The sequence below is a fragment of the Marasmius oreades genome, chromosome 5, assembly GCF_018924745.1.
Source record: "Marasmius oreades isolate 03SP1 chromosome 5, whole genome shotgun sequence".
Classification (NCBI taxonomy): Eukaryota; Fungi; Basidiomycota; class Agaricomycetes; order Agaricales; family Marasmiaceae; genus Marasmius; species Marasmius oreades.
In genome coordinates, this window is record NC_057327.1 from 2077262 (window position 1) to 2095223 (window position 17962).

At 46.6% G+C, this 17962-nt stretch overlaps 9 protein-coding genes across 9 annotated transcripts; 3 read left to right on the forward strand and 6 right to left on the reverse strand.

The window, feature by feature from the left end:
- Positions 1-143: 143 nt before the first annotated feature.
- E1B28_008754 (uncharacterized protein) lies at positions 144-1247 on the reverse strand. The gene is made up of 10 exons (XM_043153583.1): positions 1169-1247; positions 1110-1122; positions 1011-1046; positions 893-955; positions 757-834; positions 622-699; positions 535-562; positions 411-481; positions 303-358; positions 144-256 (listed from the first exon to the last, which is right to left on the reverse strand). The coding sequence occupies exons 1-10, from the start codon at positions 1180-1182 to the stop codon at positions 244-246; spliced, it is 450 nt and encodes a 149-aa protein (XP_043008867.1). The 5' UTR covers positions 1183-1247; the 3' UTR covers positions 144-243.
- An 89-nt stretch (positions 1248-1336) lies between these two features.
- Positions 1337-4727, reverse strand: E1B28_008755 (uncharacterized protein; the record flags this gene model as incomplete). Its single annotated transcript, XM_043153584.1, has 18 exons — positions 1337-1367; positions 1417-1428; positions 1482-1639; positions 1692-1776; positions 1835-2040; positions 2096-2125; positions 2175-2326; positions 2380-2486; positions 2536-2683; positions 3140-3159; positions 3213-3380; positions 3438-3592; positions 3653-3794; positions 3848-4112; positions 4171-4223; positions 4280-4302; positions 4357-4614; positions 4686-4727. The coding sequence occupies 18 exons, from the start codon at positions 4725-4727 to the stop codon at positions 1337-1339; spliced, it is 2055 nt and encodes a 684-aa protein (XP_043008868.1).
- Positions 4728-5187: 460 nt separating this feature from the next.
- Positions 5188-7154, reverse strand: E1B28_008756 (uncharacterized protein; the record flags this gene model as incomplete). The annotated part of the gene is made up of 9 exons (XM_043153585.1): positions 5188-5507; positions 5567-5690; positions 5749-5840; positions 5902-6160; positions 6219-6324; positions 6384-6466; positions 6522-6746; positions 6801-7059; positions 7108-7154. The coding sequence occupies 9 exons, from the start codon at positions 7152-7154 to the stop codon at positions 5188-5190; spliced, it is 1515 nt and encodes a 504-aa protein (XP_043008869.1).
- A 217-nt stretch (positions 7155-7371) lies between these two features.
- On the reverse strand, positions 7372-8554 carry E1B28_008757 (uncharacterized protein; the record flags this gene model as incomplete). The annotated part of the gene is made up of 8 exons (XM_043153586.1): positions 7372-7503; positions 7555-7689; positions 7742-7752; positions 7814-7947; positions 7996-8104; positions 8173-8346; positions 8398-8418; positions 8473-8554. 8 exons carry the CDS (start codon positions 8552-8554, stop codon positions 7372-7374), a joined length of 798 nt encoding a protein of 265 aa, XP_043008870.1.
- Positions 8555-8623: 69 nt separating this feature from the next.
- E1B28_008758 (uncharacterized protein) lies at positions 8624-10050 on the forward strand (the record flags this gene model as incomplete). Its single annotated transcript, XM_043153587.1, has 6 exons — positions 8624-8775; positions 8833-9022; positions 9079-9302; positions 9352-9366; positions 9421-9640; positions 9700-10050. The coding sequence occupies 6 exons, from the start codon at positions 8624-8626 to the stop codon at positions 10048-10050; spliced, it is 1152 nt and encodes a 383-aa protein (XP_043008871.1).
- Positions 10051-10203: 153 nt separating this feature from the next.
- Positions 10204-11529, reverse strand: E1B28_008759 (uncharacterized protein; the record flags this gene model as incomplete). Its single annotated transcript, XM_043153588.1, has 7 exons — positions 10204-10425; positions 10477-10569; positions 10634-10827; positions 10882-10980; positions 11046-11134; positions 11191-11426; positions 11488-11529. 7 exons carry the CDS (start codon positions 11527-11529, stop codon positions 10204-10206), a joined length of 975 nt encoding a protein of 324 aa, XP_043008872.1.
- A 79-nt stretch (positions 11530-11608) lies between these two features.
- Positions 11609-12848, reverse strand: E1B28_008760 (uncharacterized protein). Its single transcript, XM_043153589.1, has 3 exons — positions 12564-12848; positions 11980-12513; positions 11609-11912 (listed from the first exon to the last, which is right to left on the reverse strand). The coding sequence occupies exons 1-3, from the start codon at positions 12694-12696 to the stop codon at positions 11719-11721; spliced, it is 861 nt and encodes a 286-aa protein (XP_043008873.1). The 5' UTR covers positions 12697-12848; the 3' UTR covers positions 11609-11718.
- Positions 12849-12855: 7 nt separating this feature from the next.
- Positions 12856-13463, forward strand: E1B28_008761 (uncharacterized protein). Its single transcript, XM_043153590.1, has 3 exons — positions 12856-13011; positions 13076-13158; positions 13212-13463. Exons 1-3 carry the CDS (start codon positions 12858-12860, stop codon positions 13293-13295), a joined length of 321 nt encoding a protein of 106 aa, XP_043008874.1. The 5' UTR covers positions 12856-12857; the 3' UTR covers positions 13296-13463.
- Positions 13464-15419: 1956 nt separating this feature from the next.
- Positions 15420-17711, forward strand: E1B28_008762 (uncharacterized protein; the record flags this gene model as incomplete). Its single annotated transcript, XM_043153591.1, has 4 exons — positions 15420-15923; positions 15980-16804; positions 16858-17108; positions 17162-17711. The coding sequence occupies 4 exons, from the start codon at positions 15420-15422 to the stop codon at positions 17709-17711; spliced, it is 2130 nt and encodes a 709-aa protein (XP_043008875.1).
- Positions 17712-17962: the final 251 nt, after the last annotated feature.

Sequence of the window (17962 nt, forward strand, 5' to 3'; positions counted from 1 at the left end):
TGTGGAATGGCAAGAACAGTGGCTGTTGAACAATTTGTGACCCTGTCGTTGTCGACGACGTTGTGAAGACCTCGTCCCGGACGGTCTCCAATTAAGTCCGGAGCACCGAGCATCGCATTCAGGTCGCACGCGTTTGTCATGTTCGCCTGTTACTCACACTCTGAGCAATATGTCACTCCTTTTTTATATAGATATATATACATGCCCTGACTGTATTTCACATTTCACCTCAAAAGTGTACATCTACATGGCGTATCTATTACAGTTGTTAGCGCATATCCGAAGGAGGACATACTACTCACTTCTTTGTCCATTCCTTCGCGGTAGCAAGAAATTTGCTCTTGTCGGTCTTCATCAACTAAATACCTTCAGTTAATTTCATTTCAACTATAGGTTGATCGTGCCCTTACAGAAGCAATCTCGGGCTCGAAAGGATCATCGGGACTTGGGTTATTCACTTTTTCTTGTATAATGTTCAACACTGAAAGGGAAACCATTGGATTCTATAAAGTCATCGTGGAAAGAGAAACTTGCCTGTTGACAATGATACGGAAGGCTTCCACTATAGTATGATGAAGTTTGAGTCGGAGGGGGGACATGAACAGTAAACGATTCCAATACCTCGTCTCGTAACACAGGAACACATATCGCTCCTTCCTCGTTGATACCAGGATGATAAATCTTCGTTTGGAAGGTGACCTATAGGAAGAATGTTTTCACAACGGCTCCTCAAATCGCCCAAATGATTCCGCTCACAGTTGGGGCTTTGAATGGGAAATTTTGAGGTAACCTTAGAGTAAACCTAAAAGTACCACCTTTGTAAGGAGAATCGGACTAGATCAACGCTTATTAGCAGTAGGGACACGCCAAAAGATGTGAAGAATAAACTCACTGCAGCAGCCACTGCACAACTCCATTCATAAAGATTGTCTTCCTTGGCCTCTACTGTGAGACCCTTCGAGGATAATACCTTCAGATTCAGTCCAAATGCAAGGTACATAAAGGATTACTTCGATGGGATTGTTGCTATTGATAGCTTGTAGTTCCTTCAATGTTAATGCCAATGTGCTGGTCAGGACGCGATTTTGATGCTTGAAAGTAAACTATACTTTTTGGATCCGTCTATCCAAGTCATTTTACGTGTGGACGACAATTAATGACGACTCACCGTAAGGAAGTCATGACTGCAGGTGGGTTGAACGAGCGCTTGAACACGCTTGGTTAGGTTGATATCGATCACTATGGCAGCCGGGGAACTTAAAAGTGGTATCTTTGACAGACGTAGTACATATAGATGGTTTAGATAAAGATCTGCATAAAAGGCGTGCATAAAGAATCAAACTTTCTTCCATCGAGGTGGTGGACATCTACAACATCTCTGAGTATTCACAACTTCCCACTTTAGGGGACACGTACCGAACGGGATAACTAAAAGTGCACTAATCAGTAGATTTCCAAAAGCGCAACGAATTGAACCGTACCCGGTAGATTGTCCTATTCCTTTCTCTTTCTCAACTCGAATGTCGAAGACCAGGTCACCGGTGGACTCATCAAACACAGTACTACACCAATTGCGCTTGCCCATGATGTACTTTTGCCTCCGGGGTGATCCGTCTGTATCATTCGTGAAGACAGGAAGCTATACGTGGGTTATCGTCAAGTTTTCGAAAAATTTCAGGAGGTTCACATACCATAGTTTCATCAGTTTCGATATGATGAAGGGTTTTATGAGTTTTGGTGGCAAGAGAAGACACCATGGTAATGACCCCGTTCGGGCTAAGCATCAAGTTAGCACAGGCAAATTGATATCCCAGACACCCAATAAAACCCCTACGGAGGCGTGTTCACGATCGCCGAAGTAACTACCTGAACCATATATCGATAGTCACTAGCAGCATCGAGTTCTGTTCCATTCTTGGATTTCAAGGTCTTGAACACACCGACGGCGGCGCAATGAACATCTCCAGAAAGAAAACTGATTCTCAATCGCTCCGCCAATGCAAGTTTCTGTAGCTGTTCAACAAGCCAGTTCCGCTCGCGCTGAGAAAGAGAATCAACATTCGTGGTCCTCAAAAAAATTTGCGAACTACCCGACCTTGTGTGCGCGGGCTGTCCAATGGTCATTCTAACCCCGGGAATGAGTGGGTCTTGGACTTTGAGTAACAGATACACACCAAATCATCCAGCAGTTCCGCGTCCGCGTTGAACTTGTTCACGAATCCTGAGAGACCCATTGATCCGTTCCTTCCAAGTGCAACAAGGGGATTGAACTTAGACTCTAGTGCGCTCTCCAAAAACACCATACGAGGATAAGCAATAGGAACGCCTGGGAACGGCTAAACCGGAGATGTTATTGTTCATATGAATGAAAAGACCTACCAACTTGCACTACAAGATGTTCCACGCCATCAGGCAGTGCTTTCAATCGTTCAAACACTTTCTGATATTGTGACGGACTACAAATCTGATCTTTTTTACGTTCCGCTCTGCGAGAAATCATTTAGATAAAGTATGCCAATAGATAAGCGGGCCTACCTGCAATCCAAGAGGAGAATGTAACATTTTGGTCCTAAATATGTGAGAAAAGAGTGAGAAGGAAGGCGGACGTAAGGTCCTTGGTCCCCAATAATCACGGATTGGTTGACATGTGCGCCAGGGCGATCGTCACTTCCGTCCAGATCAACTATGGTCAGTTGTCAGATTGACCAAACAGGACGACAACGACCCGCGAACGAAGATGAACACTTCACCATTAAGAAAACATTGGAAGAGCAAAAAGAAAAAGTAACCTCTAGCCCCAATGCTAAAGCAAATGTCTTGAATGAGCAGACATCATACAAGTATATGTGATTGACTGACTGTCGGAAAACCGGAGCCAATTGTAAGTCGTCGGGATCTAAAAGACAGTAAGTTCATCTTGAAATTCTGGCAATAACATCCGTACGTACAGCTCCCAAAGCCATCAATCTGACTACGGTTGAGTTACGAATAACACTTATGATAAGTGGGACGCACCAAATCTGAGAAAAAAAGCACGTTATGAGTGTCGCAGCTTTACAATCTTCATGTCGAGGAACTTACCATGATCATCTAAAACCAGCGTCAGATCACGCGAATACCTAACATACTTGAAACTCACCACACATATTCACCATTGGTCTGGAAAAACAATGTCAACATCAAGTGGCGATAATCATGATTTAGACGCCCACATTGAGCTATTCGCCCGCGCAAATGCACCAGATCTGAATTGTTTGCAGTAGTGACTGAAAAAGAAGCGATCGATAGCATTTGTGATTTCGTCTGATAGAGGATAACGCTTTTTCCCCTCAGCTTTCGTTCTTGTCACCCATTCTTGTAGTTCGGGTTCGCGAGTGAGCCTGCAATCGGAATTTGCTGAGAACAAGTCGAAGAGCGTGCAAAAAAATTCGACCTACGGGTCACAATATATTTGATCGCCACCTCCAATCATCGCGTGGAAGGGACGTTCGCTGTGCTTGGACAAAAGATCTGTCCAGCATGGATCATAACCACTCTGGAATCCAGGTCCACGGAAATCGTCGGGATTCACTCCTGCAGAAAACCCATTACACTACAGGTGATGAGAATGTTCAAATGTGAGATTTTTAATCGTGGCGAGTTGGGAACACACAGAGTGACTGGCCCATCTCATGTTATGATTTCTACCTGGAAGGAAAAATTGCATTCGTTGACCGTGATTGACCATGTATGTGATGGCCATTTCATTTGCTTCAAGCGGTATATGGATCATAAACCGCCAAAACGTGAAAGTCCTAGGGTAAGGATTCACAACAAATTGACGAAGAGACAAATCGGGAAAACCAACCCTCCTGCGCCACCATAGACCCATATCTCTTGACCCAAGGCTGTTTCTTGTCTGTGCCTAGGACCATGTTCTACATTTCCGTTTGTTTGACTTGTGCTCACAGCAACAGAAGTAGAGTGAGGATCTGCAGGGTGAGGGCCAAGATCGAAAGGCTTTCCTATTTCAGGTTTCCTTTTTTTTGGAGCATTGAAATAAACGGTCTGGTCTGGATCCCATTCGTAGAACAATGTGGGATGAGGCTCATATATGGAGCCCGAATCCGCAGCTACAAAAAACACAACTTGTTAAACCACGCATTCTCTGAACGTGAGTGATAGACTCACTGACTATCATTGCAGCCCCATGCCAAATACCTAGCTCATCAACCGTATCGTATCTGAACGGTTCGTCACAACACATTACGCCATGCGAACGAGTGTTTCAATTACATACCTCAACAGAGGTCCGACCATGAACTAGAACGCGTAGTGAGTTTGAAAACCGCTACAACCATAAGATACATAACATACCTGTAAGTGAGGGGTCATACGTGCTATCCGCAACGTATTGGATCTCTCAATAGCGCTCATCCTTGTCAGCTCGCTAGCTGAAACAACAGGCTGAGCCTTATGGGGAAACATAGTGTCGTCCTTCGGTGGAAGAGGAGGCCCGGGTGTAGAAGGCATTTGAGGATGAAAACCACCGATGAAGGACTCATCCATGGGTGTAATCTGCTCGACCGGATATTTGCCATCGGGCCCGCGTTGTGGTGGGTGGTCGAAATAGTCCTGAGGGTAGCATCGGATGGAAATAAGAGAAATGATAGAGAACAAATAGAGAACTGTGAAAGTAGACTTGCTCGTTGTGCGCGCCGGTAGGCGTGCCATCCGGGATTGTCCATAGCTGTGAGCTATGAGAGGTGTCACTAAAAGAGTAAAGCGGTGGTCGACGTTGACGTTGAGCTTTAACAACAATCACAATCTATATACACTGTAACAAGCACTGCCACACAATACAATGATAGACTCATACCCCCTTCCGTGCCGAAATTGAAAAAAAACTTTTTCAAAAGTAAAAAAGGGTCCGACGTATAGCGTACTTCCATCTCCCATCGACCCATAGCTCCCTAAAAGGACATCTTTGGGAGAGAGTCCATATTCTTCAGACTTCAACTCAGGTATTCAGCCCAGTCTCCCAGTCTCCGGCTCTCGGAGATCCGTCATCGATGCGCCCCAGCATATCCGAGCCTGCATGCATGCTGTGGATATTATAGATATTAGACAACGACTGTTCGACTGTAGCCGAGATATACTCATTTCTGATTCAAAAATTCTACTCTGCACAAAAATTCTAGGTGCCACTTAACCGACGTGTTCCACAACGGTTGTCACTAATTTCCCGTCCTTGACACACGTCCTCAACATTTCCGGTACTGGCTGCTCCATGAAAACTCCCTCCTCTTCTCCTTCTACCGGTAAACTAACGTTGATGGAGCTACATTTTGCTGTAGTGATTTCCGCGTTTAAACATGAATTCGCGAGGTATATTTGTCCAGAATCAGTGGAATCAATTTGGATCATAGGTGCTGTTCCAGTTATCTGTATCTGAAATGATGGCGACTTGGTGACAGAGATGGATGAAACAACCGAGTCGATGAGAATGGACGTCTTGACACAGTTGACTAGGTATAGTTCGAGTAGAATGTCCATCAACGGGTCCCTGTAACTGAAAAGAACGAACCTAATGTAACAGCATTGACTTTTCCTTTGACCTGGATGACACTATTCTTGCATCCAAAGATGTTCACGACTTGATTGAGTTGCGTATCTTGAACGACCAGATTCTTCTCATCCTCGTGGTGTTCCTGTAAACAGAAATGAGGGAATCGAGCATTTCGCGAGGACAAAGGAGGTAACACCTACAACATTCCACGTCTTGCCTTCCAAGACAAATTTTGATGGTTTTTTCCCCATCAAGGACTGGGGTTTCGCTGGTCGAATCGGCTTCTTTGCAGCTAGAGTGGAGAGTGGAGGTGTAAATCGACCGTCATCGTGACACACCAAATCATAACGTACTGCCAGAGCCGCCAGTACTAGGAGCGACACCACTGGCACGCAATTCCGGATTCTTATGAGTCATCTCACTCTTGTCAACCTTGCGCAAGTTTTTTGTCACCTCGGCCCCTCTGTTTAATGCAGCAAAGACCGCATCTGTGCCTCCAGGAGCAGTGGGAGTGGGAGCGTCTGCCGACAGGGGGGGTGGAGGTGGAGGTGGAGGTGCTAAAGACGGGCCAGAGGCTCGAGAAGTGGACTTATATTGTGATATCGGAATTCCCTATTCACGGATGTGATGTTACAGCCCAAGCATATAATAGTACAGCACTGGTGTTCACCTGTTGATTCCATGCAAGACCGGTTGAATGGTATTCCATCACATACTTCCGCAACTCGTCAAGGAGAGATGTAAAGGACCGCACCCATTCAGCGTGCTTCGGATCCCTGAGTATAAGAACCATCGATGGGAAAAGGTCATCAACTGTTGTTCATCGGGGACGTACTTTTCCTTGTAATCCTTGATCACTCTATTTCCGTAATACAGCACTTGGTCCTTGATTTCGTTGATATAAGATCCAGGTTTAGGCTGATAAGTCGGAGGTTAGGAGTTGAGCTGAACAATGATTATAACGGATGCTCACCTGAATAACCCATACAATGAACTGTGCCCCCTCTCCAAGTACCATGAGATGCGGGAACCAGTCTCTATCTTTACGATTTGCTTCCTTCATACGGGTAATAGCTTCTATATTGGTTTTGATGGGGCTAAGGACCTCTTGCAGTTCATTGTCACCAGGCTTCGTGCACGTAGAGGTCATGAGCAAGAGATCGTGAAGATCCTTAAATTGTTGCTCAATGAGGTCGGTCTGCAATTCTCGCAGATTAGCTATCGGAATCAACGGTATCTCAAGCATACGAACGATTTCCACTACACTTGCACCTGCGAAGGAACGCGTCAATTCCAAGAACGGCGTCAATTTTGCTTTAACGATGCTTTCATCGTATGCGACCACACTCTTCGGAACTTCTTGGATTGCAGGGGCCGGCGTAGATGGTGGTGGTAACGGTGGTGGTGGTGGCGGAGATGAGACTGGGGGAGAGATTTCCTTGGTTCCTTCGATCGGTTTATGTGAAGTACTGGCTGCGAGGTCTTCTAGTCTCGACGTTGCGGCTTCCAGTCTGCAGGTTTTATTCATAAGAGAATATCATATTATTCGCAAAACTCACCGCTTGATTATGGTGGTCAAAGAGTGGAGACCTTGAGAGGACGACATCGTGATGGAGAGGACTAGAGCTAATGCGTACAGCCACCAAAAGACTGAGGGCTCAAGCGCTCAAGCGTATTTATATTATGTATCTCAAGTAAACAACAGCTTGTTGAGATTGCAGTAAACCACTAATGCCTCACACCCATCTACCGGCTACGAGACCCCAGGGTCCTTGGATTTCGTTGCTGGAAAGGCGTCTCGTTGTCGGACACGACGAGCCCCCCTACTGTCTTTGTATCTTCCTGTTTGTCATAGCCTTCTTTTTTGCCTTCTTTCTTCTCCGCCTTTCTCTTTCACGCTGTCTCGCTCGTTTAAATCCTTCTTTTGACAAGCTGGGGTTCCACAGTTGGTCCAACTAGGGAATGAAAGATATGAGCCATTGTGGAGGTGTTAAAGTGGTTGGAACCTTTTCGAGAAGGAGTCGGCGCGCAAGCTGTCTATTGAGGCTGAGAGACCGTGATTCTTGACAACTAACTCTTATGCCTGTCGGTTTATGTAAAAGTTGAACGTTGTTTTCCGTCTTGTTCACTGATTGCCCACCCTATGCAACGTTATGAGATTCTCTAACCACAAACAGATACACGAAAGCATACCGGGCCACTACCTAACCGAGTCATAAAATTATACGATTTAGTCGTATTGGCCCCGTCATCATTTGAACACACCTCGAACAAAGACCTCCTCTACATCAGCTTCGTCTAGCTCTGGCACTGTCCTATTTCTGTGAGCCTTTTTGAGCGCCGAGAAATATATCGGACGCGCCGAAGAATCAGAGACTGGCTGAGCAGCAAGTTCTGAACTATTGTCAGGGATTAAAGAATGTTGACAAAAGAGTGGATGGACTGACGTTGAAGCATCTCTTTCGCGTCTTCTCGAAGTACGACTTGACTCCATCTTAGGGGAGTTTTTTATGGATTCATTGTCACCGAGTTCAGTCTGGTCATGCAAATGCAAGGCTACCACGGAGTGTTGTCATCGTTAGGACTCGGAGGTCATCAAGTTCAGGCTTGTCAGGATTACGCACTCCAGGTGGCTTGGCTATTGTCCGTATCCGCGGCTTCCACTTTGGTAGCTCGTACGATATTCCTTCTCAGAAATGTCGCAATATCTCGCGCGTGTTTGGTGTGCTGTTGGTAGGCGATTGGGTCGGTTTCGGCTTTAGCAGCCAGGGCATCCTCTCTCATCTTTGACCGAAATGCTTGAGGAGACTTCAATTTGGAAGCATTTGAAAGTATAACAACTTGAGCACCTTTTAGAACCGGTTCATCTCCTATGGTGGAATTCTGAATACACCAGCCAACATTCCAGTTTGGAGAAGCCTTACCAGCAAAAGTAAATGAAGATGCTCTGTATAGAGCACGATACGCAGCGCGTGCCGACCGTCGAAGTTCGGCGGAAATGAACATGAGGTGGTGAAGAAGAGAAAGCTTTAATGTACTAGTAGGCCGCAAATGGAAATGTTTGGACTCACTCCCATGCCTCCGCCGCCTCACGCGTACGGCCAGTCCGCCAGGTCGCTCTACCCAACCTTTCTTTCCCTCCACGAGTCTGTTCTTCTTCAACTGACCTGGGCTTGGTGCGGAATCAAAGACGCTTTGCGATGGGACATAGTATTTTCTGTGGCAGGGTACGTACGCCAATCGATTGTGTGTATTTCCAGCTTAGCTTCACTATATGGGTTTAGAGACCCTGAAATACGTGTTAACATTTACAAGTCGCTCTTGTTCAACTCGTTGTCACTCACGTCCATTTATGTCTTTGATTGTTTCCTGCAACCTCTTGTCCATGGGCGACAGAAGTTACATCGGAACGTGGGATGGGTTTATCAGGCATTGTGGCTCTTTCCTGTCGTGGGCCTTTCTTTCTATCTTAATGTAAGGGCATTCCAAGAGCTTTATGTATTTAAAGTGTCCTCAATATACTTCCACAGAGCTCATGGTGTTCTATTATTGCAAAACGCACCTTCATCCTCCAACACGGAAATCGTGCAACTGCGGAACAACCTACAACGTACGCTGGAATGATAAAGGCCATTGCTACCAGCGCATACCGAGTGATAATGGTCTTCACCTCGTTAGCTGTCTCGTTTGCATTCAAGAGCATCCCGTATGTGGGATCGCTCCTTAGCTTCCTCTTTCTTTGCTGGGTTGATTCGTGCGTTTAACCGCTCGTTTTCCATATTGTATCTGACGCGAAGATACAGATATTATTGCTTCGAGTGCGTTGTATCCTTCGGTATCTGCTCGCGGTGATTAGAATTCGTTAATGAAAGGTTTGTCTGGATCGCACGGGGATTGTCACTTTCGTCGCGCGTACGACACCTGGAAGAACGATGGGCTTATTACCTAGCTTTCGGTACACATTCAACTTTCCGTTCTCCGAAAGGTAAGAGTGCTGAAGCGTCAGCTTCTATAGGCCTCCCAACAGCTGGTCTTTGTGCCTTTGGATCTGGTTTGGCGAATGGCGCGATATTCGCGCTCGTGTTTCCTTTGGTGAGAGGTGTTGGATTCCCGTCCAGTGCATGATCCTGTCGTTTACTTCCTGTGGCTAGTTCGTAATTATGGCCATGCATGCCCGTCCAGTTCCTATCGACCCGTACAGTCCTTTACCTCGTGGACAAGAACCACAGGATGCCATCAAGCACCCCTCGCCATTCATCCCCATACGTCTTCCCATTTTCGCCCTCGTACTATTCATTAACGATTGGATTGTGAAAATATTTAGTGTCGGCGGTCGTTCGCGTAGCAGAACCAGTAGCAAGGGAGAAGTGGGCGAGGCATCAGAAAGTATTGAGGAAGGAGGTATCAACAAGATTGATTCTTCGGAGCACTACCGTAGTGTAACACCAACACCGAGAATAGGCACAGATAGGTTGCGGATAGGCCGTCGTAAAATAGACTAGATAAAATCGCCTCTCGGAGTTTGGCAATTCATTACAGTATGTTGTGGTCTAAATCTAAATTCTGAACTGCCTGTCTATATTCTGTCATAAAAAACATTAGTGTGCAGGTAAGGTAAATCCAAAGCCCTCGCTGGATATAGAAAGCCAATAAGGTCATTCAGTCTCGCTATGCCCTCTTAGATGCTCTCGTTTTGCAGCTGTCGATCTCAACAGCCAAGCCAGATTCTCGTATACGACAAATGTTACGCACGTCCCCGGCAGAATTCGAACCAAATTCGTTGCAAGGCCGCGGTAGAATCCTTTAAACCCTTCATTCGACCAGGTTTTGTGAATCGTGCTCCGTATAGTGGGATACACATGCGCAGTCACGTCGTTCTGTAGGGCATGTGTTCTTGAGTGCATGGCCCAATCCTGAAACCCACGCACCTGTATCCGTGAGCGTACGACCTGATAAGGGTATGTTACCGATAGTGCCAATAGTTTGCTTGCTGCCGACATGGCGGTATACGAGGAATTTGACTATAAGTACGAACTTGAGATCACCAGAAGATTGGAACACAGAGGTATATGTATTCAAGCGTACCAGTTTATCAACCTCTGGGGACCAAGGTTTACCCATTTCTTCTAGTTGCCTTCTCTTCCTCTCAAATCCCCACCGTTTCATTTCCTCGTAAGCCATGAACTGAATGGCGCCGTTGCTTACACCAAACAAAGCCAGTGTGGTACCGCGAAATAGACCGGAGAAACCTTCGTTTCGTAGTATGGAACTAAATCCATCTAAGAGGGTGGATGAGAGGAGTAAAGAGGTACCAGCAAGAAAGTAAAGCGTACGGAAAAGGCCTCGGTATGCATCCGGGGAACTTGCATCAGAAGTGAACATTCGAACCCGTACGACCCACATAGGATTCGTTATTACGGCTGTAACAGCACCTATGCATATAGCACACATATGAGTTGATTGAATCACGGTAATGCTAAAGAATCAAATCGCGGACTCGCTTCAGCAGAACACAAAAGATATTCTTGTGGAGACAAAGGCTTCGTGATATCACCACCTGAAGCTCGCTTCTTGAGCATATTATAACTAGTTTGTTTGAGGTCAACGAGTGAAAGATATATGTTGACCCGATCCCTGCTCACAATAGGAAGTACAGCCCCCAGCTTGACGCATTCCCTGCAATATTCGGGCCAACTCCACGGTATAACCCTTTCCAACCGTTTTCACGATGAATGTCTCTGAGTCCGAGCCATATTTGTTTTCCGATTCCACGTCGAGGGTCCGTCGTAGAAACTTGGAATTTGACTTTCAACAAATCGAGAGGGTTCATGCATAGTGTTGCAACAACACCAGCACCTAGCCCTGCAACTGCATGGTCCTTATGATCATAGAATTAAAAGGTAAGTGTAAGTTGTTCGTGGGGAATGCAGAGGGCTTACCAACGCAGCTGTAGGGAAAAAACTGGGCGGTTGCTTCACCATTCCAGCGTTGAGCTGGTCGTTTTAGAGGAAAATAAAATTATGGGCCGGTGCTCTTATTTCCGTTAAGGAGCAAGGGCCAGACGCGTCTCGGTACGTCATTGGTTCATCAACAAAAATAAAGCCGTTGACTATTTAGTACTTTAGCAGCTGCAGTAGCTACTTCATGGACATGTATCATATTGCTGACGACTAACCGAACCCAGCCCATTCGATCGAGATATACCTGACGCGCTTCTTAGCGTCATCCCAACAACATAATAGATGTGTCTTTTTTGTAGCCGTACCCAGTCGCCCATGAGCTACGATTTCCATTGGACGTAATACCGCAGTAGGGGATTCGATTACTGTCGCAGCAAAATGAGAGTGATAGCGTAATGGATCCCCTTAGTTTGGAAAAAAGAGAGAAGTTCAGAGTTCTCCAAGGAACAACTCGGTAGAACAAGCACGTACCAGGATATACTAAATAATCTCCACCAAATTTAATGCCCCCTCCCAGAAAATACCCTTGTTCCCAAAGGTCCTTGAACACCCGATAACGAGCTGAGTCATGCAGGTCAGACGGGAAATTCCAGATGCCAGCTGCCTTGGCAGATTCAACAGAATCGTAGGTATGGTTTTGAGGTAAGTGCCACGGTAAAGAGGACGAGGCAGTAGGAATGAGCACAGTCGTCGAAGTAGCAGTGGACTGGGACTGAGGTTGTAAGTCTTCTTCAGCGGAAATGAATGCGATCGATTGCACTTGTGTGTCACCCTGTTGCTGTTGCATCTCTGCAGCTTTCTGCTGTCGTTTCAGTTCTCGTTCTTTGCGTTTTCTGACGGCTTCATCAGACATGGCGTGATCCTGAGACCCATTGTCTTTGGTGTTTTTGACTTCAACTGCTATTTGTTGTTTAAGATGATCTTGTTGTTCCTTTAACCATTGCTGAAATTGGAGCGTTGAAGGTTGTGGATAGGCGCTTGGATCATCCACTAGAACAGCAATCTCTACAAAGGGGAATGGTAAGTATTGGATGTTCGAGAACTGGACGACATACCCTTTTCAACCAAGAGAACGACTTCTTCTGGGGAAAGCAGCAATGGGATTCCAAGAAAAACGTTTTGCTGCGACAGATGAGGCAGCGTTCCGCCGAGTATACCACATATACGGTGGATAGAACGAAGTTTCATGATATCTGAAAAAGATGAAATAAGTTGCAGTACTGCAGTACTCTATGATCGCACTGGAGATATACCGTCAACATCCCAGACAAATGCTCGTTTGTTAGCGAGACGGATCGGTATCCGCAACGTTTCGTTCATGGGCGGGAAGACCGAACGAAATGTCCGAAATGTCCGAAGGGAAAATTCTGTCGCTCGATCACCGAAAACGTTTACTTCTGATTCTGATTATGGCCGCATACGTCCAGGACTGTGTAATGATTTTTGGTGACTCCATTACTCAAGGTGGATGGGAGGAAGGAGGATTTGGTGCCAAATTGGCGCGTGAGTATTGAGTACTTGAGTGATCGTGCTCATTCCTTCTTTCTGCGTCTAACATGCGTTGCAGATGCATATTCCCGAAGGTTTGATGTGCTCAATCGTGGTCTTTCTGGTTACAACACTGATTGGGCAATTCCTGTATTCGAAAAGGTATATAACGTCTATTGTGTGACAGGTAGCGCGATCTCACGGGCGACCTACAGTTCTTGCTCAATAAGAGGAACAGGAACATGCACCCAAGGTCCGTTCGCTCGTTATCTGGTTTGGAGCGAACGACTCTTGTATAAAGCCACCCCCACAACACGTTCTAATGAATCTTGTGGAAACTGCTTGAAACGATTGAGGTGAAGTATCCGGAGCTGCATCCAGAGAACATGGAATACGTGTTTCCGAGGTGGGACGAAAATGACGCAGACGGCCGGTTAGGCCCAATGAGGTTTCCCCGGACATTGTCGGACGTTATCGGACGGTCTTTGACTTCGAGTACTTGTCCCGATAATGTCTGATACAGTTCACTGAAGTCGGAAAAACTCTGAATGTTGGTCTCGTTAAGGATTCTACCAGGCATTATAGGATCTTATCTGGTGTACATAGATTTGCTCTTTGTTCTGATAAAATATGATTGTGTCCGGATTATCGGACGTTATTATACATGTACACAATTCTACCCTAATTGATTTGGATTCCGAAACTACACCTTCAGCTCTAAAAACTTGGCAGACTTGTCCCTGGGTCTAACTTTGCATTCTACAAGGTAAGCAAGTTAGAAAACAACGTCGGTACAATGAATATGTAGCAGACGTACCTCTGCATTTCTCTCTCGCGACAGTTGATGATACTGCTTCATCGAGGGTAGTATGAGTAAAGATGGTAGGACTCATGAAAAGACAGAAAACTTACCTCAATATCAGCTTTGTTATCCTTCTCAAACAACGCCCAACGCTCCAAGAAAGTTTCTTCAGACTCGCCTTCATTCCCTAAAAGTCATTGCAAATCGGCAGCATAGAGCCATCGGCTCGCGTGTCAGACATACTAAGTGAGTAGAGTAAGAATATGACTTACTTCGGGAAAACCAGGTCCGTTGGGATCCTTTTTGGACACTGGGGCTGCCTTCTTGGGTTTTGCTTGGACTTGGGCTTGAAATTCTTGGCGGCGGCAGCGGTGGTGACTCTAGTAAAAGCAGAAAACAACGGTCGGCAATACAGAAGAGTTCTTAAGTCGGCATGGGTATTCTATGAAGGGTAGAAGATTCATTAGGATGCCGCGAACCTTGCAATAACAATGACGCACCTTAGAGTAGATTAACCAACTTCTCTTTCTACCTTTGCATATCCTCCTTCTAATACCATCCAGAGAGTGCGCCAATAACGAGGAGTCAATCTAAAAGACGAGTTGAAGGGCGGCCATCGATAGAAAGTGGGGAGGACAGAATGAGATGGTGGTGGAAGGGAAGGAAGGGAGAATAGGAATCTCCTCGCATTTCCCGTATATATATGTAACACAGCGGACTGTGTGCTGGCGACGTCACATACTTGTCACTGCAACTGAAGTACTGACAGACAAACCGCAAAGGCAAGATTGGGCGAGAGTGTCGAAAAATTTGGAGGGAAACGGGTACAAGGCAAAGACAACATTGAGCAGGTGGCATATTGGCCGTGGAATTCGGAAGTTGTACTTAAAATTGCTGAGTTTAAGCCACCCGCTGGATGAAATTCTTTGTTGCGGAAGCGTAGGAGAAGGACACACGTCGTCCTTTTCCAAATCTGTCAGATGTTGTCCGAATTCGGTCCGAATTCGCACGAACGGTCAGATGTTGTCCAATAAGGTCCGAGGACATCTCACTGGGGGTTAGGCCCGTATAAGTACTACGATATGAAACGCGATCATGTGACTAAACACGACGTCGGAGCTTGAACTCTCACGTGGTGGTTGAACTTGGTCGGGCGGGGAAGGGGATATGGAGCGCGATACCAAGCCAACCTCCACCACGCTGCCCTTTTCTTTCTCTTTCCCGTTGAGTGTGGTGCGAAGGGAACGACCGCCCAGGACCCTCAAGAATCTGACCATCTTTATCTGTTTATTGTCTGCAAGTTTTTCTTTGCAATGTTCTCAGCAGGAATTGACCAAATTTAGCAGGGCGACTGAATAGGGACCCATAGCTGTAAACAATAATCCTAAGGCCCTTAGCTTGAAACGTGAGAACAGTTGGTCCTTGCTTCTGCCCATTGTGTTCAATTCGAAATATTGTGGCAAGGCGCGGCCTCCTCCGTCAACACATTCCTTTAGTTTCAAGACAGTCTCAAGTTCCTCTTTAAGCGAACAATAGGACCACCTGCAATCCCCTTTTAATCTCGTTTGTTTTTATCTACCTTCCAACTCATCCTCTTCAACTCACCTTACCCCCACTCCCCATGTCAGGCCATACATTTCTTAAGAAGCGAAAAAGAGAAAACATGCCTTCAACGACAACCTTCCTAGCGGCACCCAAGTTCTTCCACCGCAAGCGTTCAAGTTCCCACTCGCAATCTCGCGACGACGTCGATGATTTCCTTTCTTCAGACCTCGAACTCTCGTTTGCCTCCAGCGTATCAATCAATTCGCCTTCCAGGGATGACAACCTTGCCCGTACCCTGGATAGCGAATATGCAGAACCAATGGACATCTCACCCTTGCCGCCCCAGAAAACTCTTCAACCTATCATCCAGCGACCGCTCGCTCAGACACGCCCTCGTGCTTTCACCACTGCTGCTCGTTTGTTCAACGATGTCAGTAATAAGGCAGCCACCGTTCTTGCACCATCGCCTTCCATTGTCGATTCAAACAAGTCTAGCTCCAAACGCACCCAACGTCCCACCCTTCCAACGCAATGGCTGATGCCCTCAAATCCTGATACTTCTGGTAATGTTTTCAATGTTGTGCGTCGCCTCTCGTATCAACTTGTTGCTCTAGCACCTAATTCCCCTTCCTATAGTCTTCTGTTGACGATGACGCAATGGACGTTGACGATTCTTCCTACGCAAAGCAGCTCCCACCTGCTATCTTCTCTTTACCAACAGAACCCGAGTCAGCTGCAACGATAACCACGTTCAACCATTTTTTCTTCGACACCACTTCTCCTCAACGAGAAGCACAATCCCCTGTGCATCATCAAACCAAGAAACGCCGCTCCCTTTCACCAGAAGCTACGCGCTATCATGACGACGACGACAACGAACCGTCCTCTCCTATCCTCCCTTCATCACCTGCTGCTAGCAAACTCGAGAGAATGGCCAGCAATTCCATTTTGGCAAAGGCGGGCAAACCTACCTTGGAAGGCTTGGGTAACCCCTCAAATGGATTGAAGAGACCTCGAAGACCGGCTCTCTCGGCGATGGTATACCCTAGCAGTTCGATTGGGTTGCAGTCTGCTTATCCCGTCTTGTCCTCCGAGAACAACTGCGGCGAAAATCAAGTCGACAATGCATTACCCCCAGCTCGTCGAGCTTTCTCTGCTATGATCCCTCCTTCAAGCTTGGAAGACCAGTACTCCGATGAATCTTCCTTCTGTAGTGCAGACATGTCTTCGCCTGCCCAAGCTTACGCGAAACGTCAGCAAATGAAGACCATTCGACGCTGTGACGGCACGGACGATTTTAGACCGTTGACAGGTGCGACTGCTATGATCATGAAGGAGAGTCCCTCCAGTAAGTTCATGAGACCGGGGATACCTGGATTTGGTGATAATGAGGCGCATGGAAAGGCTTTGCCTTGCCATCGTGTCTCTGAAGACGGTTTGATGCGCATCTCTCCACAGACTGTAGGAAATTCTCACTCGCTGGCCTAGTGTTCATGACTGACAAGTGCCTTCAGCTTGACAAACTTATCAGAGGAGATTTTGAGTCGAAGATACACGAATACCACATCATCGACTGTCGCTTTGACTACGAATATCAGGGCGGTCACATAGAGAATGCAGTCAACATAAACACCGTCGCTGCCGTCGAGGAAATATTGCTTGGACCCAGTTTATTCAAACCTAAGCCGTCCGTAAGCGGTGACGATAACAAGAAGACTGTTCTGATATTCCACTGCGAGTTTAGCGCTAAACGAGCGCCCACTTTGTAGGTGTCACTTCGCCTAGCCAAAGTGCTTTTTGTTGACTGTCTCCTCCTAGCGCAAAGCACCTCCGAGCCAAAGATCGCGCCATGAATAATCATGTATATCCCAAGGTCCACTACCCTGAGCTCTATATTTTGGAGGGAGGTTACAGCCGTTACTTCAAGGAGTCCGGTGCCAGGTGCGACCCCCCTGGGGGTTACGTTCCAATGGATGATCCTAATCACGCCGCTTCTCGAAGGGGAGACCTCGATCAGTTCAGAAAAGCGAAGTTTGGGCGACACAGGTCTTATGCATATGGAGACATGGCGAAACAATCCTCTTCCTCGCAACAACAAACATCGAAGAGGAACAGTGCTCCCACTGCTGCGCCTCCTCCTATGTTTGCGGCCGGTCACGCTGCCCGTACCCGTCGAGGAGGCTCGACTTCTTTACTTACGCTTCCCGAGGATGCCAATACCACCGCGGATGGTGACGATACAGACATTGATCTAGGAGATAGTCCTTGCCCACCCCCCACGAAGACGACGACCCTCAAGTCAAAGAAACTCACCCGAGGTCCTCTTGCTCGCGCCGAAACCTACGGACCTGGGCGAATGCCCTACTAGACTGTCCCACCGTTTCACAAGCACTTTGCACACCTACACGACACGTCCTTGCGCATTCGTCGCTATGAAGTCGTCATGGAAAGCCCAACTCATGACAATGTCACTCCTTTCGATCACGCTCCTTACGACCTCTACCGGTCTTTTATGTCGAATGCCTTAATTCTCCACCCTCAAATACAAAACAAAGGTCAAAAAATATCATTATCATCGTAACATCTCTTTCTCTTGTCCTCATCTATTTATTATATCTA

Coding starts and splice junctions, on each gene's coding strand:
- E1B28_008754 (XM_043153583.1), bottom strand. Junction 563..621: donor TTCCTGTGTTACGAGACGAG/GTATTGGAATCG, acceptor ATCATACTATAG/TGGAAGCCTTCCGTATCATT. Junction 482..534: donor TTCCGTATCATTGTCAACAG/GCAAGTTTCTCT, acceptor TTTCCCTTTCAG/TGTTGAACATTATACAAGAA.
- E1B28_008761 (XM_043153590.1), top strand. CDS start 12,858: ATGTCCGAAGGGAAAATTCTGTCGCTCGATCACCGAAAACGTTTACTT. Junction 13,012..13,075: donor ATTTGGTGCCAAATTGGCGC/GTGAGTATTGAG, acceptor CATGCGTTGCAG/ATGCATATTCCCGAAGGTTT. Junction 13,159..13,211: donor CAATTCCTGTATTCGAAAAG/GTATATAACGTC, acceptor GGCGACCTACAG/TTCTTGCTCAATAAGAGGAA.
- E1B28_008760 (XM_043153589.1), bottom strand. CDS start 12,696: ATGAAACTTCGTTCTATCCACCGTATATGTGGTATACTCGGCGGAACG. Junction 12,514..12,563: donor CGTTCTCTTGGTTGAAAAGG/GTATGTCGTCCA, acceptor TCCCCTTTGTAG/AGATTGCTGTTCTAGTGGAT. Junction 11,913..11,979: donor AGATTATTTAGTATATCCTG/GTACGTGCTTGT, acceptor TTCCAAACTAAG/GGGATCCATTACGCTATCAC.